This window comes from Polyodon spathula, chromosome 7 (assembly GCF_017654505.1).
Source record: "Polyodon spathula isolate WHYD16114869_AA chromosome 7, ASM1765450v1, whole genome shotgun sequence".
In the NCBI taxonomy this organism is placed as follows: domain Eukaryota; kingdom Metazoa; phylum Chordata; class Actinopteri; order Acipenseriformes; family Polyodontidae; genus Polyodon; species Polyodon spathula.
The window spans coordinates 25,805,584-25,833,519 of NC_054540.1; the positions used below are offsets into that span (position 1 = coordinate 25,805,584).

Genomic DNA, 27,936 nt, shown 5'->3' on the forward strand with positions numbered 1-27,936 from the left:
ATTTTGAATCATGCCGAAACACAATGGAGATTAGAGTCTCGAAGTTACAGCATTTACGCAATTTTTGTCCGAAAGGAAAAAAAAAAAATACTATTTACATTTCTAAAAAAGCCACTACTCACAAGCTCTTAAATAAACAAGTTGTTTATTTTGGTTCAGTAACTTTATTGGGTGCGTTTTTACAACCTGTACAAATTGTGGTAATGATAATTTATAATAAATAGCTCTGAGATTTTAGCACTGCAGTCTTTCAGACATATGCAGCATTTGTGATACGAAACTCTAATCTTGGTCAAAAGTGATATCTATTACTATGCTTTAACTCTGTGTTTATTAGAAGAACTACAGGGTTAGCCCACCGTATTTGCTTGTCTGTGACAAAAAAAAGAGAGAACACACCGATTCACTTGTTTTTATAAAATACCAGATTTAACTGTATCATACAGAGTTAGTGATGTGACTTTTTTCCAAACATAATTAGATGTACTGTACAATAAAGGTATTGTAGTGTCAACGTTTTAAGTTACTATACCACTTAGCCTTTAATCTGACTCGCTTGTAAACACACATTCCTTTGTCATTATTATTTTGCTAGTACAGTAGTTATACTGTACTAGTTATATATCACCAACCTCTGTAACTGTAATTAGAAAACTGGTCACTAGGGTAGTTTTTAATAAGGCTAAAAGCACTCTCTTTTTATTGCACAAACCAGTAATCCCCAATTTAATGTATATGTTGTGCTGTGTTTATTTCATTATTAAAAATGATTTTAAATAACCCACTTGCCCCCTTCAGAGGCTAGTTGGTTGAATGAGTGCAGCACTCCATAAAAGTTCAGAGTATAGTGTGTGTAATATATGTATATATATATATATATATATATATATATATATATAGATATATATACTATATAATGTATATGATAAATATAGATATTATACTATATATAGATATAGTATATAACTATATATATAAAGCTGCAGAAGGACATTCACCAGGACCACATCACAGCGTAAGATAAGGAGGTATCTCCAGTGCCAGTTCAAAGTTTGTTTCAAAATATAAACAGTGGTATTATTCTAAAGGGTCAACCCATAAGACCATAACAATCAGAGTTCAAAATGACAGATTCTTCTGTATATTCAGAAACTTTGGTTGAGAAAGTCTATTATGGGGTGCTGAAGGAGATCCATTGCCATGGTTTCTAGGTTTACCACAATGCTATAATGGGTTCAATAGGTATTTTACACACTTCATATCAGTCTCATCACCAAGAGTTGCAGGCAACTAGAAGCCTGTTAGCTTTATTGGCCGACCGTGTCAGTCGCTGAAAGAAGATTCACTACCAGAGCTGTTGCTTTCTTCCCCGGTCTCTTTAACTCCTCTGTCAGGAACAGGGGCATCAGGGGTGCTAAAAAGGGATACAAAAATACATTTATACCTTCCAGAAAGTTTAAAACTAAATATAATTTAAAAAAAAACTGTGATTAAAAAAAAAAAAAGTACTATGTCCCTTTTACTGTTACTGAACCTGATAAGCATGTAAGCTGAATGACGTGGGATTGGTTCAGATGCCAGACATTTAACAACTGCCGTCTGTCAGTTCAGTATCTGTTTTAGCTCAGGAGTGTTGTTATAACCAATGGGGGGTTTCCCCAATTTCAGGTTATTCTCTAGGGCAGCTGACCAACATTGACAATAAATAACAGTTAAGGATTCTGATTGCCCTACTAGAAGAAACAAATTAATCACATATTACTGGTATATAAATTCAGTTTTTGGAGGTCTTTATCAAGCCTGCAAACTTACTGGGTAAGGCTGTTAACACACAGCGCTCCATAAACAGCCCTCCATACCGGGGCACTGATGCAATATTCTTACAAAACCAGTTTTTAAATCATTAATGAATTCATGAGATGGGATGTTATCAGTGCAACATGCTTTCTGTTGCTGCACCTGGGTACATTAAAACACACAAACATAGACTGGTACAATGCTTGTGTATTTTTCTAGACCTTAGGGTACAGCCAGGACTGCCATTTTAGAAAATATGGGGTAGTGACCTATGAAAATCAACAGGCTGCTAGCATCTGACACAAACTGTGTTCCATTTAAATGTGCATTGATGTGTTTTTATGCTCGCTATTTTTTCTATGGAAAGTTTTCGAAAACACACTTTTGGTTGATACGTAGAATGCACATGCTCTAATAGTATTGCATTCTTCTGACAAGTTCACTGCAATTTGATGAAATCACAAAGCTAGAGAGTCAACTGAATGTTTTCAATGATGGGAATGTTTTGAATAAGCCACTTAACAGTAATATGCAGAATCATGCTCTTCAACTTACACATGTTATGACAAATCATGCTCTAATCAGTCTGATTTACAGTAAGCCTACCATCACTGATTTGCTGTAACGACCCCTGGTAGCTATCATATAGTGTTCCACTGTAAGTGCCAGAATAACGCTTTCTATATAGGAACGAATACACAAAGACTCAGTTATGGGCTGATTACTTGGTTAATTACAGTTCACACAACTAGTGTGTGATTTAAACAAACTTACTCAAGCAAAGACGGATCTAGTCCTTCCGCAATCATCTTGTTCTTTATTGCCATAACTGGAACACCCTAAAAAGACAAACTGAGTATCAGCAACTTAGCTCTTTCAACATTGAGGACTTGTACACAGGTTTAAGAAAGGAAAATAAACCAAAGTTTAAGGTTTTCTTAAAGAGACAGAACACTTACCACTTGTACCATTTTGAGATATCTTGCATATCTTGGATCTTTTGCTACTGTCATAACATTTCCTATTACTGGGTTGTCTTTTTGAGGGCCTGGAACTTCTGTGGTACTTTGTGGTGGCTTTAAAATTAAAATGTATGGAGTTAAACATCATTCAACAGTTACTAAAACATGCAAACAATGTGTTTGTTTAAAAAAAAAAAAAAAAAGTATTTTACAATTCAATATAAATAGTCTTATACAACACTATTTTAAAATTATTAAACCATGAATATTTTCAGTGTTTCAAATTATACTTCTTTTTTTGTTGCATTTTTCCACCTCAATCAGTAACAAAGCTTATGCAGAACCTCTTTTCTTTTGTTATCGAAATGTTTTTTAAACCTTATTCTGACACCTGAGTGTGTGCTGTTCAAGAGCACACTTTTGACTTTTTAAATACACAATGCAGTGTAGTGACTGATATCAGGTTCATATACATTGTTTCCCCCTTTTTGAAAATGATGCAGTCATCAATACAAACAAAACTTGTGACCTCTGTAACTCAAATCACATTTTTTTTTTTTACCTGAGCTGTAGGGGCTGCTGCTGACATCTCTGGTTGGTTAATATCAGATACTGGGCCATTTGTTACAGCAGTCTGTCGCTGACTTGAACTCTCAACCCTTACATCTTCCAAACCAGGGATAGATGACAACTAAAAGTTTGAAACAACATACAGCATATACACATGTATACATACATGAAATGTTAAAGAACCAAACCCCAAATCCAAGATATGACCAGTGCATCGCTATTAAATGTTATTTAATATGGTATGCATTTTTTTTTTCCCAAACAAAAGCTTGCTTTTAGATTTTAAATATTGTTTGATTATTTGAATTTGCAATTACCCCACTGTATCACAGTATAATGCGTCATTTGAGCTAGCAAGACCAACCTTGGCTTCCAAAATGTTCAGAGTGGTTTCAATTTGCTGGATACGGAGGGATATACTTGCTAGTTTCTGGAAACAAGAGTACAAAATAATAAATGTAGGCCTACATTAAAAAAAAAAAAAAACAAAAAAAAACAATACATGCATTCACTTTTTGACATTACTGTATTGTCACGATTTACATTACGGTGTCAACAGCTAAGCAATACATATACAAACACAAATGCATTATATACAAGTGTCCATTAAGCGGCTCTTTCAAACATCAGCTTTGAGTAGTGTTTATTTATTTTTTGTATACAGTGTACCAGTAGTGGTAGCATTTACCAGCAATCAGATAAACAACAAACATCTAATACTGTTAACCCCGAAAAATCATTTATACAATAAAAACATCTTATTTTATTAAAGTATGTTATACACACCTCTCTCTTGATTAGCCTAGATGTACGGTGATGTTGTCGAGATCACGCACTTATACATTATCCCTTGACCGAGCAAATGAGAAACCCTTTGTGCCCAATTACCGGAGGCACAAACACCTCGAGCAATAATTTTGTTTATTTTTGCTCATCCGACCCGTGTCTTTTTCTTTCGGAGGATAGGACAATCAACCTTTGCGTCGTCCGTAAAAGACATTTGTCCTTTCCGGAGGGACAGAGTCCAAAAAAGATGTGGAGGGCACGCCGTAAAAAAACAAACAACAAAAATTAGGTATCCACGAGGTTGATTTAAGTAGTTTATACAAGGTACAACTTCTTTAGTAAACTATGTTAGTAGCAATCGCAATGCACAATGTCTAACAAAACCGCTGTTAAAAATTATCCTCTTCAATTCAAAATAATTTTGAATGAGAGTAGATAGCAGCATAGACAAATCTAAGACCATTAACAATACATTATTTGGAAGTTTGACATGGCGAACAGTAACGTCATATTCCATGTGTTAGATGTTTTATAGGTTATTTATAGCAGATGGGCACTAATATGTGTCGAAGATAAATCTTTCTACGTTCCCGACAAGGGTCGTCTAGGGTTCCTGTACATGATCGACGACCACCTATACTTTGATGGAAGCATTGTAGGGCAAAGTGACCAAAGTCCATGGCGGTTAGTGATATACCCAAGTTACACAAAAACTTTACATAAAAATAATGAAGTTAAGCAGGTTTGATAAACGTTTTAGTGAACATAACGGAAAACAATCGGTCAGAAAGTAAAGTTCCGAATTTCACAAACTGTTGAAAACCGATTTAGAAACCGCACTGTATGAACAATGAACTGATTTAGAAATGCCACAATTCTCTTCTGCTGTATGGCAGGAACCTGGTATTAAAAATAAATAAATAAATAAATATTATGTTAATACATAATTCAAACAACAAATACAAACTGTAAAACTAATGTAACGTTAACACTGCAGTACAGATGGGCGTCGTTTAACTAGCAACTATCTCAGAATATTTAATTTAAATCTGAAGTGTACAAACCTTTGTCAGATCTACTCCAGATCCTACAATTGGTAACCCATCTTCGTCCATGACTGTTTGTATGTGAATAACAAAACAAAATTTCGAAATTTAAGTGCAACAAAACCTAAGTACTAACTCTGACTGCGGAAATACTTTATCCTGTCAAATGTTTTTCACGTGATTTGATGCCGACGGTAATGACCCGGAAGCATTAGGACAGACAGAGAGAGAGAGAGAGAGAGAGAGAGAGAGAGAGACAGACAGACAGACAGACAGACAGACACACACGTATATATGCGCAAGCAAAAGTAGGCTTGCGTAATGTTAAAAAATATACTGAAAAGAAAACAGCGGTAAAACTGTAAAATTATAGAACGGTGCTTTCTGGGTATTGTAGTTTCCTTAGTTGGCGCTTGCCACAGTATTGTTTCAATATTTAATTGCCTTGCTGCATATAATAATAATAATAATAATAAGAAGAAGAAGAAGAAGAAGAAAGAATGGATGAATGAATGAATGAATATATCGTGTACTTTGTTTGAAAGAAAGCAGGGTTGCCGTAGAAACCCCTCAAGAGAAACTACATCGATCTACATTGCCATACCACCAGCATTGCGTGAATATGTTAATAGAAATTGCTCGTTTTACTCTTTTGGGAACCCGGTTAATGGCGTTTGTGGAGCTCTGTTATTAAAACAAATAAAACGAGTAGGCTGGGCACAGAAACAGAAAGCCTATTCCTGTTATTTGAAATCAGCAGAGCATTTTCTTAAAATAAATCTCCCTGCTCATGTTTTTTTCTACACCTCCCTTATGGGCATTTTTTTGTTTGTTTGTTTTTAATCCACTAGGTGGCATTAAATTCATCAAATATGTTCCTTTAAGAAATTGATCACGTTAGAGTTACTGTTACATGATCTGTTTGGCAGACATATTTTCTAATATGGAAAGTTAATTTTATTAAACATTATACGACTTATCATTTAATGTTATGTTAAAACCTCAAATAACGCTTTATTGCAGTCTAAAGGTTACACAATCCTAAACAAATGATCAACTTAAATATCGTCTACAATGTGATTTATCACAGCTTTCATTCTAAGAAAATGCAAGGGCTGTTCCCAGCAGAACCCAAAGACATTTAAAGTGATTGTTGATAAGAAAACAATTCCGTAAATGTTTCACGTCATGTACCTCCATTCACTATATAGGTTTTCAATGTGTCATTTTGAAATGTATTTTTATTTATCATATCTAGTACTAAACTATTTGAAGAAATCACTTGTATGCCTTTTGTTCAGCCAGTCTTTCACTTTCAAGGCTATTTCACCTGGAGAGTGAAATTGTCTCCACCCTTCAGCAACTTCCATCTTTCCTGTCAGTACCAACCAGCTGCTTCCCCTAGACACTGTTATACTTTGCAGCCAACAAGATGCTTGTTCCAGAGACACAGCTTATAGGAAATGCCACAACAAGTGCAAGGGTTCACTGGAAGGCACACAAGCAAACTGTTAACATATTGGAAAATTAGTGTTTGTAATACCAGTTTCTTTCAAAACTGCACATTTAAATGAGGCATATACAGTATATTGATTGGAAGCTCACGACAGGTAAGATTTAAAGTGTTTTATTTTTTATTTTTTAATTTTATTTATTTATTTATTTATTTATTTGTTCGTTTGTTTTGTTTGGTTTTTTTAGCTACAACCTCTTCAGCATTTCCAGACAGGATTTGCCAATATATACTGTAAAGCCATAAATATTTGCAAGCCTTTTATTATGCTTTTTTTCACCTAGAAAGAAAAAAACAAAAAACATTTTTGGCACGAAATCAAACTCCACTAACAATACATACTTCGTATATTGCAACAGGTTGCCAACATTTCTGGAGCAAAATAGGTTTTATGTGTGCGATTCACCAGTACTTGAAAATTCTCCCAGGACAGTACAATTCCTGTTTTATGGAAAAATGGAGCAGCTATCTCTTCATAAGGATCAGTCTTTGTTTTTGTTTTCAATAAACTTTCATTTATGTCAGTGTTTACAGTCACTGCATTTTACTATTAAATAAAATACCTCTACTGACCAGACCAGACCTGGACTTGAAACATTACACAAGGGACCAGGGTTCAAGGACAAACAGGAACTCTGCACATTTAAATAACCCTATCGGCAGTTCTACACTACTGCTGGTTTCTGGTTCCTGGTCACGGTTTGTTTCTTTAAAAATCTCTTGCAGTTCTCTATTATGCTTCAACATGTCCAGCTTTAAAAACTCAGTTTGACATACTACATAAAATGATTATATTTTAAAATGCTTGACTTCTTTGTTTTTTTTTTTTTTAATCTAAAATAAGCTTCTATTTTTTTAATTTGTTTTACAGCAGTAATGAAAGATGCAAAGTGACAGAGGTTGAAGCAAAATGTACACAAAATAAGCCTGTATTTAAATAATAATATATCCATCTTCATTTTCCTTTTTACACAATACAGACAACAGCAAAACAGGTACACGTTCACATTTCTGTCATCCAGAAGGAAAGCTTGCGGTCTCCACCAATTACACAAAGTGGGAGGATCCTGTACCAGCTCCCCCCCCCCCCCCTGGGGGGTTGACTCCTGATCAAATCATAATAGGGTTCAATTTAAAAAAAAAAAAAACAACAACAACAACATTGACAGTTCAGTTAAGGGGGTACAGATAAACAAGGCAACCCTGTGTTGTTGAGGAAAATAAAAGAGCACAATTGAATAATGTATATAATAAAATAACACCGCAATGTAAAGTGCAATACAAGTCATGCCACATTGGGTATTGGTTCTTCAGTGAATTCGAATGCACGCACGGCCACAGGCGGTGAACCTTAATATTGTGTTGTATGGTGAGAGCGCGGGAGGTCGCGGGTCGTATGGTAGGGCGGGGGCCTAGAAGCGGCTCTCAAGGCGAGACGTCCCATGTCGTGACGTGTGCGGTCATAGGGTGCCCAGGGGGACCCGCGCCTACTGACAGGTGTAGGTGCGTGCTCTCGACCATATCTTGGTGTGGTGGAGGGGGGGCTGATGGATGGCGTGGATCCTTAGGGGGCGGGGACGGTGGCTCGGTTAGTGGCTCCTGCAGCCATCACCTCTTTCGACCGACCGTCACTGTACCGTCACCGTAGAAATTTTGTATGATAGAGGTGGACCGGAGGCTGGGAAACATGAGAGATAGCTAGTGCAGAAAGGAGATCTGGTTCACCAAGTGTGCGTACGTCCAATAAGTTTGCACCTAAGCGCCACCAGGGACCGCGAAGGGGGGAAGCGAAGATGGTGTGCTAGTCCATAGCCAGGCTCCCATTCAATGTAGTGTACACGAGAAAAAAAGGGCGCCTCCCTCCGCCGTGCATTTTCCCCGTGGGTGTTCCCAATCTCCAAAGCTCACAGTGAAAGCCAGTGCAGACGCTGCGCGGGGGGTCCCCCGGTGGTACACTACTCAGGTTCCCAAACCGAGGGCGACTAAGGTCGGTCAGGGTCGGTGCATGGTGGCCACCGTATGTTGGTTAGCCCTGAAGGGTGAGCTGTTGTGCTAAGCACTGTACCGTTTTTTCAGTAGAAACTCGCTCTCTGTGCCCGTGCGGACTAAGGCAAAATAGGATTATGTAACCATACTACTGTATAATACATTCAAAGCAGAATTAGGTAACAAATAATAACCCATAAAGGTACTGTAGTGAAGTAACCTGAGTGTGGCCCAAGTGATGTACCAGCAGCTGACTGTTTATCTTCCCTGGGCATCCAGTGGTAGATTTTTTTTTTTCATTTGCTTTGGACCACCTGAGAAACAAAACAACATAAAATGTGTACTATACAAAATGTGCTTATCTGTGCAATATGAAAACATCCATGCTATGTGTGATTAACACAAAGCAGTCGGTTAGCCACACAATGGACTTCAAAGGGAACTATTCTGGAAGATAATCTAACTGTAATATACCATATTAAAAACTGTATACATAGACAGTAGATAAAAGGCAAAGTTAAAATGTTCTTCGTGCTTTTATTCTAAAGATGATTTATAAACATTTTAACTGACATGTATATAGAATAACACTATGTAACACAATTTTTGTTCCTGGGTAGTAAGTGTTATTTCCTAATTGCTTATGCCTCAAAAATATAGAAAATGGCTATTATTCCCCACAAACTTTGCTTTTGTGACCAGGACAGTGATATTTTGAAATTTACCTATTTCTAATCAGAAAACGGTCTTTTCGTTCACATAAAGTCAGAAAAAAACAACATATGAATCCAAATTAACATGTATTTATACTAAAGTAATACAAAAATGACTATAAAAGATTTAGAAGTGAGTAGTTTTTCGGGATTATACTGTAAATCACTTTCACGAATCAGCCCCCAAATGTAGTCTCCCATCATGTTCTCGTTATACTGTCCTTGGTAGCGGCATTCAAAGTCCAGTATATCCTGGTGGAAGTGCTCGCCTTGCTCCTCCGAGTACGCTCCCATGTTCTCCTTGAATTTATCAAGATGAGCATCAAGGATATGGACTTTGAGGGACATCCTACAGCCCATTGTGCCATAGTTCTTCACCTCTCAACCAGCTCCACATAGTTTTCGGCCTTGTGATTGCCGAGGAAGCCCCGAACCACTGCGACAAAGCTGTTCCAAGCCGCTTTCTCCTTACTAGTGAGCTTCTTGGGGAATTCATTGCACTCCAGGATCTTCTTCATCTGTGGTCTGACGAAGACACCGGCTTTGACCTTTGCCTCAGACAGCTTAGGGAAGAAGTCTTGAAGGTACTTGAAGGCTGCCGACTCCTTATCTAGAGTTCTGACAAATTGTTTCATAAGGCCCAATTTGATGTGCAGTGGTGGCATCAGCACCTTCCAGTGGTCCACCAGTGGCTCCCACTTGACGTTGTTCCTCCCCACAGAGAACTCGGTTTGCTGTGGCCAGTCCTGCCTGTGGTAGTGCGCCTTGGTGTCCCTGCTGTCCCAAAGGCAAAGATAGCAGGGAAACTTGGTAAAACCGCCTTGGAGACCCATCAGGAATGCCACCATTTTGAAGTCTCCTATGACCTCCCAGAAAAATGCAGATATGTATCCACTTAGGCAGCTGGAACTAAACTGAACTGGTGGGCTTAAGGCCCCTGTATTTATACTACTATTTATATTACTGGAAAGTTCTAGAAAGTTCTAGAAGTTACTCCAAGTTTACTCAGCACTGAATCTATCTGGAATGTTCTGGAAAATAGGTAAATTTCAAAATATCACTGTCCTGGTCACAAAAGCAAAGTTTGTGGGGAATAATAGCCATTTTCTATACTTTTGAGGCATAAGCAATTAGGAAATAACACTTACTACCCAGGAACCAAAAAAAAAAAAAATTGTTACACTGTGTAATCAGAGCTCCTGCTTCAACTTTACTGCAATTCTATATTATCTAAGACTCATCCTCATACTGGCACATCAGAAGAGACTTAGAAATGAAGACCATTGAAAATATTAAAATCCATTTACTTGAACAATCTGGTACGATCAACATGAGCAGGTCTCTTTTCTTGAGGGTAGCTGCAGAAAGAAAGAAAAATGTTATAGATATTTTGTTTTTACAGAAAATCTGGATTTAAACCCAGTGCATAGAGCTAACATACTGATAGACATACCTGGAATGAGTGATGTCCCAAATAACCCAGTCATTTCCAGCAACTGCTCCAACTTTTATCGTGTTTGCAAAGCACCAGTCTGCTGACATGAGAGTTGTCTGTCCACAGTCCAAGGAGAGAATAGCCTGCTGGGTAATCCGGTCATAGAACCGCACCATTCCATTATTTTCTGCTACCATTAGTTACAGAGAAGAAACAGACATGTCAGTGAAAGTGATGCAGAAGTTAAGCTTTTTATATTAACCTGTTTCTGGGGGCTTTTCTATGGCCTTGCAGGAATTAAAGTTGAGTATGGCCTTTGTTTCTTAAACTTCAACTTAGAATGAAGAAAATATAAAATAGATGGACATTTAATACAAATATATATTCGCAAAATTACAAACCCAAAAGGGTTTTGGCACAACCTGTAGGTGCTAAGTTCATATAGACTGATTTTATGGTATACATAACCTTCCCTAATGAGGATGTTTAAAAAAAGAAAACTTTAACATGCACATTTACAGTGCTTTAGATATGGGGCTTTGCATTTTAAAATTAGAATACCTGTTTAAAATAATAAAAAAATACCTTTTTTTAGGGTGTTTTTCTTTCCGGTCTGCAGGCTCCCAGGACCTTGGACCTGACACTAGAAACACATTGGTAAAGTTGCTAGCAACAAAAAAGGGGGCCTTGATTCAAATCGACAATAAATGTTTGCAGTGGTTTACATCTCAGTCCTCTGTGATCAGAACAAAAAAAAACATTACACAAATCATCCGTTAGTCCAAAAGAGCCACAGATTGGAAAGGCATGGAAGCATCCCCTGGCCCAATCAGAGAACTTTCTTCCAATGGAGCAGGCTCTGTAGGGCAAGTGCCAAATTAGTCTGTTGTACTGTTGGCTGCCGCTTAGCTTTGGTTCTAAATCTTCTCTTCTTTATAAATTAGCACCACTTTCAATAATAACGGTTTTAGGTTATAGAACAGTTTTGCTTGCTTTCTTTCCAAAATATATTTTCAGCTTTCTGCAGTGCTATGGGGCCAAACGTGAAATATTCTTTCATGTTTTCACTTTGACCCAGCATTTGCCTCCATCAATAATAATTTGGGAACTGCTGATTCCACAGTGTTGAAGGAAAAGTTGCTTTGCGCCAGAAGTGCTAAGCAGAACAATAAATTTAGCATTTTCTTTTCCATAGTTCAATTATTGCCGACATTAATGTTTATTTGGATTTCCCATAGTTTATTTGGAAATGTTTTAATTTTTTTAAATATACAGCTACTCATCTAGGAGCCTGTAAAGTATTTGACCTACACTTATTAGAGTTGGTAACATAAAGATTATCTGTCATATACCTTCCTGTTGAACAGCTGAGTGTAAAGGATATTGGGAAATTTATTAACTTGCACCTAGATTCGTGCCTCTGTACTGTATTTTAGTGCTGTTGTAGGACTGCTGACCTTAAGATACATTTCAAGTTACCATAAACATAGTTCATAGTTACGTTGTACGCAGGTTTATGCATGGGTAACATTTTGATTTAATTTTGCTGTTGGGTCGTTAACAGGGAATTTTACATACTGCTACAATACGTACCGGATTTAAAAGCATGTACTGTACTACAGTCCATGGGTCGTCTCTTTTGCCAAGTTTATTTTTAGAATCACATTGTTCTGAATTAAAATACTTTTGTTGAAAATATAGTACTGTACAAACAAAACCAATACAGTACATCTAAATGAAAACCTACTTATTTTTAAACATAGCCCTTTCAGATATGTATTTTTCATACTGTATCTTTTTGTGTTCCCTGAAAAACTCACAAGAGTTGAAACGGGCCAAAATTAAATAATCAAATACAGTGCCTTGAAAAAGTATTCAGCCCCCATCCCTTTTTTCACATTTAAGAGTCTCACAGCCTGGGATTTTGATGCATTAGATTAGGAATTTTTATGTGTGTGTCACACATTCTTCTTCTCAGAGTCTCCCCCAAAAAGAAAGAAAATAGTAAACAATAAAATAATAAAAATTAAAAAACTGAAATGTCATTATTTTTTAAGTATTCATCCCCCTGGGTCAATACTTGGTTGAACCACCTCTGGCAACTTTGCACACTGTGATGGAGCAATATTTGCCCATTCCTCCTTGCAAAATTGCTCAAGTTAGTTAGGGAACGGTGATGAACAGCAATTTTGAGGTCTTGCCACATATTTTCGATGGGATTAAGGTCAGGACTCTGATTGGGCCACTCAAGGACATCTACTTTCTTCATTTTAAGCCACTCCAGTGTTGCTCTGGCAGTGTGCTTTGGATCATTGTCCTGTTGAAAGACAAACTTCTTCCGCAGTTTGAGTTTTTTGGCAGAGGGACACAGGTTTTTATCCAGGATTTCTCTGTACCACCATTGCACCATTCATCCTCCCATCAATCCTGACAATATTGCCAGTCCCTGCTGCTGAAAAGCATCCCCATATAACATGAAGCTACCACTGCCATACTTTACGGTGGGGATGGTGTTACCTGGCTGGTGTGCAGTGTTTGATTTGCGCCACACATACCGCGTAGTGTTCGGGCCGAAAAGTTACACTTTATTCTCATCAGACCACAAGATGTTCTGCCACATAACTGCAGTATCTTCTAGGTGATGTTTTGTGAACTCTTTGCAGGCAAGGATATGTTTGTTTTTTCAGCCAGGGCTTCTTTCTTGCCACTCTCCGATAAAGGCCCTTTTTGTGGAATGCCTTGGAGATTGTTGATACATGAACATCATCGTCCATCACAGCCACTGACTTCTGTAACTCATTCAGAGTCACAGTTGGCCTCACAGTAGCTTCCCTAATGCCCTTTTTGTCTGGCTTCTAAATTTAGAGGGGTGGCCTGATCTAGGCTGTGTGGTTTGGTGGTAGTTTCGTATTTTTCCCACTTCTGTACGATGGACTGCACTGAACTCCGAGGGATGTTCAATGCCTTTGAAATGATTTTGTACCCTTCCCCTGATTTGTGCTTCTCTGTAATGACATCCCTGACTTGCTTAGAATGCTCTTTCGTCTTCATTTTGATTCTTTCTTTTGAAAGTCTCTACCATACTGTGGGACCATACAGAGAGAGCGGTATGTATCCTCACAGATTAATTTAAAGCATGTGATCCACTAATTTCTTACACAGGTGGAGTCCATCAACAAATTGTGTGAGTTGTTGAGGTAATATATTGCACCTGAGCAAATTTAGGCTTGCAATTACAAAGGGTATGAATACTTTTTTTTATTTTGATACATTATTTTCCAACCTTAAAAGCAGCTTCTGGATGCCAGCAGACACTCAATGATATTTTCTGAATTCCATCTAAATCCTAGATCCTAAGGACAATAATAAAAGAAAAATCCATGTGATACAACAGAGCACCATACAGTCGCTTTAACCCACATGAAATTAGGTCTGCAAAAACAATAACATTAAAATACTTTCACAGAAGGACAGTGGTTATTATTACATGTATTTATTAACGTAAACATTCACTAAATTGACTAGCATAAACTTAAGTGGCCATGTAATGTGGCTTACTGACCAACAGGGTGTGTACTTGGATCACTATGCTTATTGGTAAGAAAAAGAATCCTACTTTAACGGTTCATTTAAGGATTTAGTAAAATAATATCACAGCATATCCTGGTTTTTCACAATATATTTTACACAAGCAAAAGCTAAAGTATAAATCAAGTGTAGAGATCTACCAAACGGAGAGGGTGAGGGAGACAGTTGATTCTAGTGCTGGAACAAATATCAGAATACTCGATCTAACATTTTTTTGACACGAATTCGGAACGGTTACAAAAATCTGATGTTCCTATTTGCTAGAAATGACAAAAAATACCTTGCACTTATTTACCACCTCACCAGAAGTCGCATGACGGCTTCAAAAATGGCAAATGAAAAAGAGCTCCATGTGATATGTGAGATTTAATATATAAAAAACGGGATAAACACAGCAGCTCTTAAGCCTCTAATAAATTGGAGATTAAAAAAGTGAAAACAGATTGTGTGCATACACTCACAGTGATCTCTATGGAAGGTCATCTGGGTCAAAAACGCGTGCTGCTTCAGAGCAAATCAGAATCTCATGGGACAAAAACAAAAAGGCAAGCACGTCATTCCGAAATGCATCACTTAAACACGTTTGTTTTATTTGAAGTGTTTAAAGTTAAAATTCAGTTTTCGTTTGCTTGTTCAACTGCAAAAAGGCACAAGTAAACCCCGTGTTGTTACTTTATGAAGACATGTCTATGGCCACTGTTTACGAAACGGCAATGGCTAGGAATGAAAACAAAAAGTTAAAAATAAATAAAATGCGGTGCAACTTCATGTACTATTTATTACAGGAATAAACAAAACAACGTTTAACTTGAACTACTATTTGGCATCCATTGTTTTGTAGTTAATTCACTGGGTTAAAGTAAGCCCAACACAACGTTTTCTTTACTCCTGGTATATTGTTCTACTTTAACGTGTTGCATATTGTAACGTCTTGCAGTAAAATAAGGCAAACACACAGGGGTCATGCCCCCTGCCGCTATGCCTGCATTCTGATCAAAACAAACGGATATCCGAACGAATATTTAAATTATGAGCGAATATCCGAACATGAAATTTCGTCCCAGCACTAGTTGATACAGTAAACAGGGTCGATATCAACTCGTAATGCATTTAAGTGACTAATATAGTTTTGCAATTTTTATTAATAACACCTGAATTCCAGTTTTCCAAAAATAAAATGTGGTAGCCTAAAGGTAACAAAGGTTTAAATTGTGGCATCGGATTGAAATTGTACTTAGTCATTTAAACACCGTACACAAATAACTGACTGCAATGCAACAGTCTATTGATGACTGTCAGACTGATCTCTACACTGACATTACCAATATATATATATATATATATATATATATATATATATATATATATATATATATATATATATATAAAGTGGCCTATACATATCCAAATTTTTCAGATCAAACAAAATTTTCACCCTTTGTTGCCTTATAGCCTGGAATTAAAATTAGTTTTTCTTTTTTTTTCATTTATCTACACATCCTAAAAAAAATTCTAGAAAAATATTCTAGAAAATTAAGTAAAAATAAAAACTAAAATAGCTTGGTTGGATAAGTGTCCACCCCCTTGTAAACCTAAATCAGCTCAGGTGTAACCAATCAGGGTGGGTAGTGCATTTCAAAGACAACCATGAGCACCAAGGCGCTTTCAAAAGAACTCCGGAACAAAGTTTTTGAAAGGCACAGATCAGGGGATGGGTATAAAAAAACATCAAAGGCCTTGAATATCCCTTGGAGCGCAGTCACGATGATTATTAAGAAATGGAAGGTATATGGCACCACCAAGACCCTGCCTAAATCAGGCCGTCCCTCCAAACTGGATGACTGAGCAAGAAGGAAACTGATCAGAGAGGCTACCAAGAGGCCAATGGCAACTTTGCAAGAGCTACAGGATTTTATGGTCAAGACTGGTCAAAGTGTGCATGTGACAACAATATCCGAAGCACTCCACAAATCTGGCCTGTATGGAAGGGTGGCAAGAAGGAAGCCATTACTCAAGAAAGCCCACCTCGAATCCCATTTAAACTATGTAAAAAAACACCCAGGAGATTCTGTAGCCATGTGGCAAAATGTTTTGTTGTCTGACAAAACTGAAATGGAACTTTTTGGCCTAAATGCAAAGCGTTATGTTTGGCTCAAACCCAGCACAGCGCATCACCCAAAGAACACCATCCCTACTGTGAAGCATGGTGGTGGCAGTATCATGTTATGGGGATGTTTCTCATCGGCAGGGACTGGGACACTTGTCAGGATAGAAGGGAAAATGAATGGAGCAAAGTACAGAGAAGTCCTTGAGGAAAACCTGCTGCCCTCTGCAAGAAAGCTGAAACTGGGACGGAAGTCCACCTTTCAGCGTGACAATGACCCAAAGCACACAGCCAAAGCTACACTGGAATGGCTAAGGAAGAAAAAGATAAATGTCCTTGAGCCCTGTCCTAAATCCAATTGAAAATTAGTAGCATGACTTGAAGATTGCTGTCCATCAACGCTCCCCAAGGAACTTGACAGAGCTTGAACATTTTTGTAAAGAAGAATGGTCAAATATTGCCAAATCTAAGTGTGCAAAGTTGGTACAAAGTTGAGACCTATCCCAATAGACTCACAGCTGTAATTGCTGCCAAAGGTGCTTCCACCAAGTATTAATTTAGGGGGGTGGAGACTTATCCAGTTATGATCTTTCAGTTTTGTATTTTTAATATATATATATATATATATATATATATATATATATATATATATATATATATATATATATATATATAGATAGATAGATAGATAGATAGATAGATAGATAGATAGATATTTTTTCTCAATAAAAACTTTTTTTCCCCTTAACAGTGTGGCATATGGCAAGAAACATTTTTAAATGCATGAAACAGTAAGGCACTGACCAAACTAAATGTGAAAAAAGTTCACTGGGGTGTAGACTTTCTATAGGCACTATATATATTAGTAAGTATTTCAAGATTGCCATTAAATAGTGGATATTCAGAAACAGTGGATGATGTAATGAACGAACTTGACAAAATGTAGGAAATACTAATATTGGTCAGATGCTTTTGATTGTTTATGTGCTTGTTATTGTTACATGGGTCACCAAAAAGTACATAAAAAAGATACACAGCAATTCTACAAAGAATGAAGATCCAATTGTGCCAAAATCATTCTGGAACAGGGGCAAAATGTAAAGTGCTTGTGATAACTGGAAAATGTGTCTTTTGATTTCAAGTGAACCTTCTGATAACACTATGTAACACAATTTTTGTTCCTGGGTAGTAAGTGTTATTTCCTAATTGCTTATGCCTCAAAAGTATAGAAAATGGATATTATTCCCCACAAACTTTGTTTTTGTGACCAGGACAGTGATATTTTGAAATTTACCTATTTCTAATCAGAAAACGGTCTTTTTGTTCACATAAAGTCAGAAAAAAACAACATATGAATCCAAATTAACATGTATTTATACTAAAGTAATACAAAAATGACTACAAAAGATTTAGAAGTGAGTAGTTTTTCGAGATTTACGATTCTCGAAAAACTACTCACTTCTAAATCTTTTGTAGTCATTTTTGTATTACTTTAGTATAAATACATGTTAATTTGGATTCACATGTTGTTTTTTTCTGACTTTATGTGAACGAAAAGACACAAAAGGGCCCGTTTTCTCATTGGAAATAGTGATATTTTGAAATTTACCTGTCCTGGTTACAAAAGCAAAGTTTGTGGGAAATTTTCTATACTTTTGAGGCATAAGCAATTAGGAAATAACACTTACTACCCAGGAACAAAAAAAAAAATAATAATTGTTACACGGTGTAATATTTGAGGCAACAATAAAAATAAATAAAATAAAAAACATCAATTTCCTATGAAGCCATGCCTTGGAACCAAGGAAGATTCTTTGAAGTGACAAATGCAGCACCAGCTTTATTTACTAGGTCCAAGAAAATCTCAGTTGGTTGATTGAAGAACACACAGCATGGAACAAACCACAAGGAGAATACTAACTGGATAAGCTTGGAAATGCTTTTGCGGCTCAGTCACCCATGCAACTAAGTATAGGCCTTGTTTACGGAGATATTTAACTTTTTTTTATTCTGATTTAAGCTTACAACACAGGTGCTAGTACCATTTCCACTGAAAAATATTATTTACCCAATCTGTTTTGTGAAAGGCACATTCATTTGTGAAAAGAAGAGAGCCTACTAGAAGTCAGAGCAAGAGAATTGTCTGGCAGCATGTTGTATGCGTTATAAACAGCTTAAACTATACTACAAAGCACAATCAAGGAAGTGTTTTTATTAAAACATCACATGCTGATTATTTATGTGGCTAGAAAAAAAAAACTAGAAAAAAGACAAAACAATGAATTTCAATAAAGTGATAACTACAGGGGGCACATGTACAAGGAGATTTCAAGTGGACTAGAGATGTAGTACACTATGTATGTCCTCTGATTATATCTATTAGGGCTTTGGTCTTTCATTTTGAAATCTCAATGAAATGTGCATCAAGTGTTCTTGTGATATAATAAACCATGACAGCAAACATGAATTCACCGGAAACCTGATTTGCAACTATAACCTAAAGTAATTAACTTGAGCCCCATTTTTCTTTTTTATTTAATATAATACATGGATTCCTTGACTTTTTATAAAGCATACATAAAGTTGACTCTTAAGGATAGCTCATACACTACAGCAGTGGTGGGCAAACTTTTTATGTCGCCCCCTTTTCTTACCATACATTATGTTCTCTAAGCACTTTAAGTTGGCTTTTTTTTTTGCTGATCACAGCTGGGTATTTTTTATTTTTTTTACTTGGGTCAAGCTATGCGATTATAATAAGGAAGATTAAATAGTATTCCTTTCCGAATGTACATTACAAGTTTTCATCTGAAATCGGCAATACAGTAGGGGAATAAAATGCTAGTTTATGTATTGAAGACTTGAAGAAAGAGCAGAGTGGAGGATGTTATGAGCAGTGAGCGAAATTTTGTCAAAGTTCTGCTCCACTCCGCTCACAGTCTCTGGTTACTAGTGATGATGTTAGAACATTTACAATTGTTACACATTACCAGAGAGAAAATAAATACTGGTCCCTCTCTTGCTAGCCTGTAATTATAACTAACAATAAAGCTGTGTGCAGTGACAGTGCAGATTAGGCAAAAACAAGTTGATTATAAGATTGTCACGTACACAATCTGCGCCATGGGCTTAAGAAAAAGCCTTATGACAGAACCGCCTCTGCCCAGCAATGCATATGCAGGTGAGCAATGCAAATAAAACATATTGTGAGTAGTTACTTTGTATTAGGACAATTAGTCTACAAGGTATTTCATGCTTTTAATTTGAATTGCTGACATTTACATGCACATATTTAGATGTTATTTTGGGAATGATGTGTTTAGCTTGCTTTACTAACAATAACTCATTCTTCAGTAAAATGCACAGCTGTGCAATTAAGTCTGTGTTAGCTTGTTACTTGAATAGTACTGCTGACAAGAGAAAGAACAATGGGCAATATTTGCTGTGAAGCATTTGGAGTTAATTATTCCTACACATATCTCACTTTTTTTTCCTAGACAATTTCCCAAAGAAATAACATTGAACATTACTGGATTAATATGGGAAAACCTGAAAATAAAACTATGCCTTTGTAGCCTTTAAATTAAAATTGTTTACAAGCCTTGAACTACTCTAGAGATATATCATGTGGAAGATGCTACTTCAAATTTAAGGGGCAGTAACTTTTAGAGTACTATTTAAACAACAGACCATAGTTTGTACTACACTATTCAGAGAAGAAAAATAAGGGGGAACACAGTTCATGAAAACTTACTTTCAATAATCTTAAACCACATAGCTCTATTAAGTCATTTTCAACAGATGAAAAAAGACAAATTTGCTTTCTCATAATTAATCTGTTTCTTTGCTTTTCTGGGCATAGAACCGATAGAGAAATCCCAATTTTACTGCAGTACATACTTTGTTCAGAGAAGCTTTAAAGAGCTGAGACTCTGAGAGAAATAGGAAATATTTAAAACATTAAAATTATCCCCCAGCTAAAACTTTAATTTATAAATTAGTTAGAAAGTCAGCAAGGTCAGCATCCTGATCAAGTTTGGAATTCATACATTTATAAAACGGAAACATAAAACAAATTGTTGTTTTTCAAAACCCCCGCTGAAATGGAAAATCACTGGCCTTACACATGTCCTAGATGAACAGCATTGCACAAATTAAAGAGGACTTACTGTAAGAGTTGATATATGTAATTGACGATTTCACCATTCCATGCCAAAACACTGTTTTTTTCTTGGATAAACATGCTGCCCTCTAAAGTTAATAAATAGCACAAGTGTTTTATTTGAAATGCTAATTGATTAGCTAATGCAAAAGATTTGTTCTAATTTGCCATGAAATAGTATCCTTCTAAAGTTTATACAAATGTAAAGTTGGCTTTTAGGTTTTCATGTCAAACCTGCTTTAAAAACAAATCAATGCTGAATGCCCAGTTTTAAGAAGTGTTGAATTGCCAGTGTTCATCACTGAACTAATCTGGAAACTAGTATTAAAAGTAAGTGAGGAGCTATTTAATTTTTATTGCTCATCCTCTTGCAATTTTGAACATACAAACTGTAGGGTCAACTAAGTCTTAGACAATCTTAGGTCATTTATTGTATATAAATCCGGATATTGATACAAATCTAAAGAAAATACTGTATTCACATTCATGTTTCTACAGCTGGAAGCAGTCTTCCCCTAAACTAAGCTTTTAAAGCAGCATGCAAAAACTTCACACAAAGAACTGCGACTATGACAACAATGTAGAGCGGTTGGACAAAACATTTGAAACAACTGCTATCTATGGAGCTTAGAACCAACAAAAAACAGGCAGCACTGACCACACCAATCTACTGTACAGACCAGGTGCAAAAACAGGGCTACTCTGTACTACTTTACCAACAGCCTTGACCAACCAGATAAATTACATTTCGACATAAATTCAGTCCAGGCCCTCTTGAATATACTGTGCTAAGCCAAATGAGCAACAGTGTCTAGCGGTTTTATAAAGTGGGCAACAGTTCATTTGGAATAAATGCTGGGTTCAGCCTTGGGTTACCAAATGTGAAAGAGAAGACTTCAAATCACTTTCCCATTGCCGGCCCCATCTCATAACAAGATCAGCTGTTTTTCAGTAGCATACAGTGCATCCTGTTTGAAAGAACCCAAATGAACTTGACCTTAAATAACCTGTACTCAAGCTGACATAATCTGGTAAGTGATCCTCACCACCTCCCAAAAAGCTGTCCAACTTCAAGAACGTGAAAAAAAATAAAAATAAATAGAACAGTAACATAATCTGCCTGGTCTAATTCTCTACAAAGATAACCAAGACAGCAGATTGGTTATGAATAAAAAAAATAATAATCCGGTAACCCTATATCGACAAATTGAGCTATATTCCCCAAATATTTGTTATGGAGTCCTCCACAGCTACACCTTAATAACATATTAATCCTGTAGCAATATTTGGCAATATGAGTTAACCCATGCAGTATTTAAAAGGAAATACTTTGCTGTGTAGTGAATGAAGAACTTTGCTGTTACATGGGCACCAATGTCCTGTATCTCAATGTCTGACACTCAAAAGACAGGCTACTGTACGGAGAATGAACTAACTAAAGTTTACCCAAATCTATGACCTTTCATCCAGCTGCCCTGTGCTCGTAATCATATTTTTTTACATTCCACCATCCCACATTGTCCAATGAGGTCAACAGAAGTATCTGGCTGAAAGGTTCACTGGATCAGTGGGCATCATTAGCAGCTATGATCCATGTAAATTTATTTTTTAAAACTAGAGAAAAGTAAATGCAGAAACTAATCTGAATTCCTACATTGGAGATGTTTTTGTGTTCGATAAAGAGCAGGAAAAGATAACATGGATCCCCTCATTAATAACTGCAAGCATATTACTTGCCAATGTAAATTAAAATGTTGAAGAATTTTATAGACACACTGTCCAAACTTCAAAGCAAACAATCCCAAAGAAGACACATTAAGGAACCTTTAACTATTCACATTGTTAATTCAATTAAAATATCGCTGACACAAAGTTCGCAACTGGGATTTTAGGTTGGAACCTGTACTTGATTACCACTTCTAAAGTCAACAAAAAAAAGTTAAGTTTGTGAGAAAACTTTCACTTTTTTTTTTTTTTTTCTAATCAGAATACAATTTGGATCACCAGAAAAACACAAAGCTATTACATTTAACTAAACTAATTTCCATAAAATAGCTGGTATATTGAACCTATTGTTTGCATCTCCTCTTTTATCCATGTGGCCAGCATTGTCTTTTAAACTTGATCAGTCTTAAAAGTTCTAACTTGTTTTCCGGAATTGCAAATCTTCATTTTAATTTGTTGCATTTTCTTTGGTATCACCCCAAGCTTGATTTGAACACACACATTTCCTGCAGTAGTTTTTCAAATCCATCTAGGACATGGCACTCTTCATCTGAGCTGATTCAGATGTAAAAAAAACAAACAAAAAAACACAGTATCCCTGTGTTAAGATAAAGCTGAAAAAACACTTAATCTATGAAAATATGTTTTTAACTAGGAAGCAGCAGCTTGGCACAGGCTTACCTGTGGGGTATAACTCACCCCACACAGGAAACACACACACACACACACACACACACACACACACACACACACACACACACACACACACACACACACACACACACACACACACACACACACACACACACACACACACACACACACACACACACACACACACACACACACACACACACACACACACACACACACACACACACCGTAATGCAGCAATTACGGCACTGCCACCTCCAGCACTCTGAAGTCAGATCCACAACATCTTGACTACTATGTATTACCATCATTTTGTAGGTCTCACATTTTCCTATACAAAAGACAAATATGCTATGGTAAATGTGTTTGGTTTTTTAATGGTATATATATTTTGTTACAAATGAACTAAATGTACTGACTGTTCCTTCAATGCATTTTAATGCTACTTTCCATCTTGCCTCAAGGTCATCTTAGAACAGCTCTAGCATTTTCATGTGGCCTCTGACATAGATCAATGTGGCAGAAGTGCATCATTGAAATACCTGGAAGATGTGATCAGTGAATTTGGTTAATTAGTACTAATAACAAAATCAAATACATGTTTAGCATATTGTTTTCATCTTTCACTTAGGAAAATGTAAGAATTACAGGTGAACGTCATTCATATTGGGTAAGGTTTACTGAAATTATTCTGTTAGCTCTATGTACTTTTAAGTTCATGTCATCTTACCAGCTGTTCTTAATGAGCCTATCCACTAAAGGGAATTGTATGTCCATGTGCAAATGTAGTTTACTGACGTTTATGTTATCTGGAAATGGCGGTAATGGGTTATATTTTCCTATTTCCATACTGCCAATATGAAGCTTCATCTATAAAACCAAACCAAAGCCACAGTGCTTTCATCTGACGTATTAAAAAGAAAAACACGCAACTATTCTGCTTTAATCCACTTGCCTGAACTCTACAGCACCAATAAAACCGCAAGGTTAGGCTGCACCACAGCACATTTCTATTCCTAGCAGGTGAAAAGTGTAAGTAAACATCACAGAAGAGCTTTTCATTGATGCTGGGCTACTTGCCTACAACAGCAATGCACAAAAATCATTAGTTTTGTTTAAAGTAAACCATTTAGAAAGCTGATCTATACAAAAAGGAACAGCCAAGCTAGGCGTCAGCTGTTCCAGTATTGTTACAGGTTTGTAATGTCTGCTAATGCTATCACGTAGTCTCAATACAGAAACCAAATGCAACCAGGAAATATAAATGGACTTCCACTTACAAACAACTACAGTATAGGCTCTTTTTCCACTCTGCTTGACTACAAAGCAGCATTTAACTGGTGTGCTAGTAAGCCCGTAGGAAAAAACTCAGAGTAAGATGAAAAGGTAAATTGGATGACCATATTTAACCAATTATTTAAAAAAACTAACTTCCAGCGCACTTGTGCAATTCCAACATGTATCGTTTGTATGTGTTATGCTTAGTTTTAAATTTCACATTCGAAGAGCTGTGTCAGTGGTTTCTGCACCATTAATAAAGAACAGAAAACATTCAAAGCCCAAATGTGCCTGTTTTCCCACCCTGCCTTAAGTGCAATATAGCCTCCATATCCCTTTAAAATCAAACAGGCATGTACTTGTGTTTCTTGCAGTTCTTTAAAGTACCTTTTCTTCTGAATGGGATATACATTCCAAGCAAGAAATGAGGAATTAGAAACCTTTCTATTGGTACTCGTAAAAGATTAGTCATACAGGACTGTATTATGTTAAACTCTGTAAACACTGCCTGCTCACTTTATTAGGGCAATAGACTCCACAACAGTCTAAAAGATGCCTTGAGGAATGTTAATCCATGCAGTCAATAAAATGTCACGCAATTGGAACAGACAGGTAGATAGAGGATCATGATGATGAAAGCGTTGTTCCAGTTCATGCGAAACATGCGAAATCAGACTGTGGTGGCCATGGAAGTTTTCAGACGTCTCTGTTACGCACCTCAAACCACTCATGCAACAACTCTGGCACAGTGGATGGTGCATTGCCATCTTGAAAGAAGCCACTTCTATCAGTACAGCATTGTTGGGTAGACTTGGCCTGCAGCACTAAAGAGCAATCAAGGGACATCGGAGGACATTCCTCACACTAAGCAGGTCAATGCCAAATGCAATGTCTCAGCCATGCACATTCAATCATTAGTATCCAGTATCATGTTTTAAAATGAATATACATGTGTGCTATTGCGTGTTTCTTTTAAAACTGCACGTTTCAGACCTAGGTAACTAATGGAAGTGCAAAATGGCTGACATTTATTGTTATTTTGCTAGCTACAATTACTTTAAGTCTCCTACTTCTGACAATTATTAAAACTGTGGACCTTGGTTGTATTGGACTTTCCATCAAGTTTAAAGTTGTTTTTTCAAGTACTTGGTTATGGGCGGATAACACTGTGATGCTTCTACACTTGGAAATTCATTTTTTGTACTTACCTTAAAGTATGGTCATCACTAACTGAAGCAATCTGTTGACCCTGCCTTGGATCAAAGACCAAGTCGTTGATATAATCAGAGTGACCCTTCTTTACCTAAAAATAAACAAAAAATATACATTTTTTTCTCACAGAAAATTGCAAATAAATCTTGCCACGATGAGGTTTCCCCATTCAAGACCTTAAAACTAAGAAAGCCCACAAAAATCAAAACACCAATCACAATCAGCTTTGAAGGGGGGTACTTCTAAGGGCCATAGGAGGCATGAAGAACAACTGAGAAATGAAAAAATAGATTTCAATCTAAGTGATTTCGATCAAGCGGATTTCCACTCTGATGTTAGGGTGAACCAGACGCCTGGCAAGTCAATCTATAGAGCACTCTGTGTTGCTCATGAACTGCAGTTTTTAACATTGTATCATTGAATACTAAATCAATGAAGCATAATGTTGCTGCATTTTGTTTTAAGTATAAATGCTCTGATAAACATAAACAATAATCACAATACTCATACTTTGACGGTTTTTGTTTTATTTACTAGGCACAGCTGCATTTTTAGTAACAGTAATAGAGGCTGGTTGAATTGTTTACAGTGTTTGAATCAGCACATCCAGATTATCCTGTGTCGTTTCTCAAGCCAAAACAAAAGAATCGAAAACGAGAGTCTACAGAAAGTGCAAAGCGACACAAAGTTATCCTGAGTACCTTTGGATACTTTTTTTTTTTGTTGGCTTTAATAAAACGTGTATCGTTGTTTGTTATTATAGTTTTATATTGAGGTTAATGTTTTTTTCATGTTGCAAAAATTTTAAAAGGCACACAATTATGCTGATGAGATGGTAAGTAAATAGTATTTTGGAATATTTCTAATATATTTGCGAATAGAAAGCATTCAGAAAGAGATTCCCAAATATTGTCTTTTGATTCTGTGCATCCAAAGACTTGTAATTTAATCATTTTTAGAATTAGGCCTACTGTTTGGTATTCTGTCTTAACCCAGCAGTTTGTCAGTCCCATAAATTATATATTAAATAAACAGGATTTTTTAAATGTATTTGTTAATCAGATTATTTTGCCTTTTATTGCAACTGTGGTATCACTCGGTCGAGCGAAAATAGTAGGGATACGTGGGCTGAAACCTCCAGACAGAAGGGGTAGTTTAAAAAAAAAGGTTTAAATCCACTGGTGTAAAGTATTCATTTAATCCAAAAAGGCAGCAGGCCAACTGAACAGATTGTTTCCTGCTACTGAAGTCCCCTGAGTCAATTCATCGAACCACTCAAATCTCAATCGAAAGGACATGTCACAACAATCATGAAACACAGGGCAAACTATAAAGTTCTTGGAACTGCAACGTGAAACATCGGGCACTGCTAGAAATTTAAAACAAAAGATTATACTTTTTCAGACAATAGAATATGGCAAGCAAACCCAACTTAATATTTTCCATCCCTTCACTCAATTAAAAGAAATGTACTAAACTTGGTTTGAAGAGATCAACAACGTATCATGGATCTGTGTAGGCACAGTGATTTTCCATTTCAATAATTGTCATTTTCTTTCATGAAAAACCAACATTCTGTATTTTGTTTTTTGACATGCTGGTGATCCAATAAGCACTCTATTTGACTGGCCTTGCTGACAGTCCACTTGTTTTAGACAGGTATATTTTGTTAGAGAATGCATGTTTTCCACATTAAATCTCAATTTAACGTTTTAAAACATTTCCAAGGGTAATCACGTTTAAGTTCAGTTGTATTACTAATATTATTATCTACTCTGGTTACCTTGACCTCATGTTTGTCCTTAAGATCTGATGTTAAAATCCTCAGCTTTCTATCTGCAGAAGAGCATCTAATGACTCCGGGCTCCAAGCAATAGCATCCACACAAACTTCCATGGTGGAACATACGCTGAGTTGTGTATTCAATGCGATCCACTTTTGTGTCCTCCTCCTACATGGTGTAATTCCAGAGGTGAAAAAATGTATTAATTTTTTTAAGTAAAGGTTATCCCTTATTTTCGTGAAAGAAAGGGGTGAGGGAATCATTGTGACTTAATGTCTGAAATAATACCAGCAATGAGAACAAGCAACTAAAGTGAAAAAACTTTTTTTTTTTTTAAATGGTACAAATATAAATCAAAGATTATGGCTGTTCCATAGGTTTGATTTAAATCAGGATATGTTTGAGGTGTTTATTTCTATTGAACACTGATGAAGACACAAACGCAGTACAGTACAAACCTGGAATCTATATGTTCCCACCACAACATTGTGGTTTCCGCCATAGGCTAGGAGGGCATGTGCAGCACCACTTTCAAAGGGACTGAACTCTACCACATGGACATAACCCTGACACTCCACTGTGTAACTGGCACTTAACACTGCATCTTGTTTCATGTTCTTCT

The 27,936-nt window shown here is 36.5% G+C and overlaps 1 protein-coding gene and 1 pseudogene across 1 annotated transcript; both read right to left on the reverse strand.

Annotated features, from left to right (window-relative positions):
- Positions 1-965: 965 nt before the first annotated feature.
- washc3 (WASH complex subunit 3) lies at positions 966-5,326 on the reverse strand. Its single transcript, XM_041255101.1, has 7 exons — positions 5,180-5,326; positions 4,920-5,015; positions 3,694-3,762; positions 3,322-3,450; positions 2,757-2,873; positions 2,572-2,636; positions 966-1,414 (listed from the first exon to the last, which is right to left on the reverse strand). Exons 1-7 carry the CDS (start codon positions 5,228-5,230, stop codon positions 1,324-1,326), a joined length of 618 nt encoding a protein of 205 aa, XP_041111035.1. The 5' UTR covers positions 5,231-5,326; the 3' UTR covers positions 966-1,323.
- A 1,731-nt stretch (positions 5,327-7,057) lies between these two features.
- On the reverse strand, positions 7,058-27,928 carry LOC121317894 (annotated as a pseudogene).
- Positions 27,929-27,936: the final 8 nt, after the last annotated feature.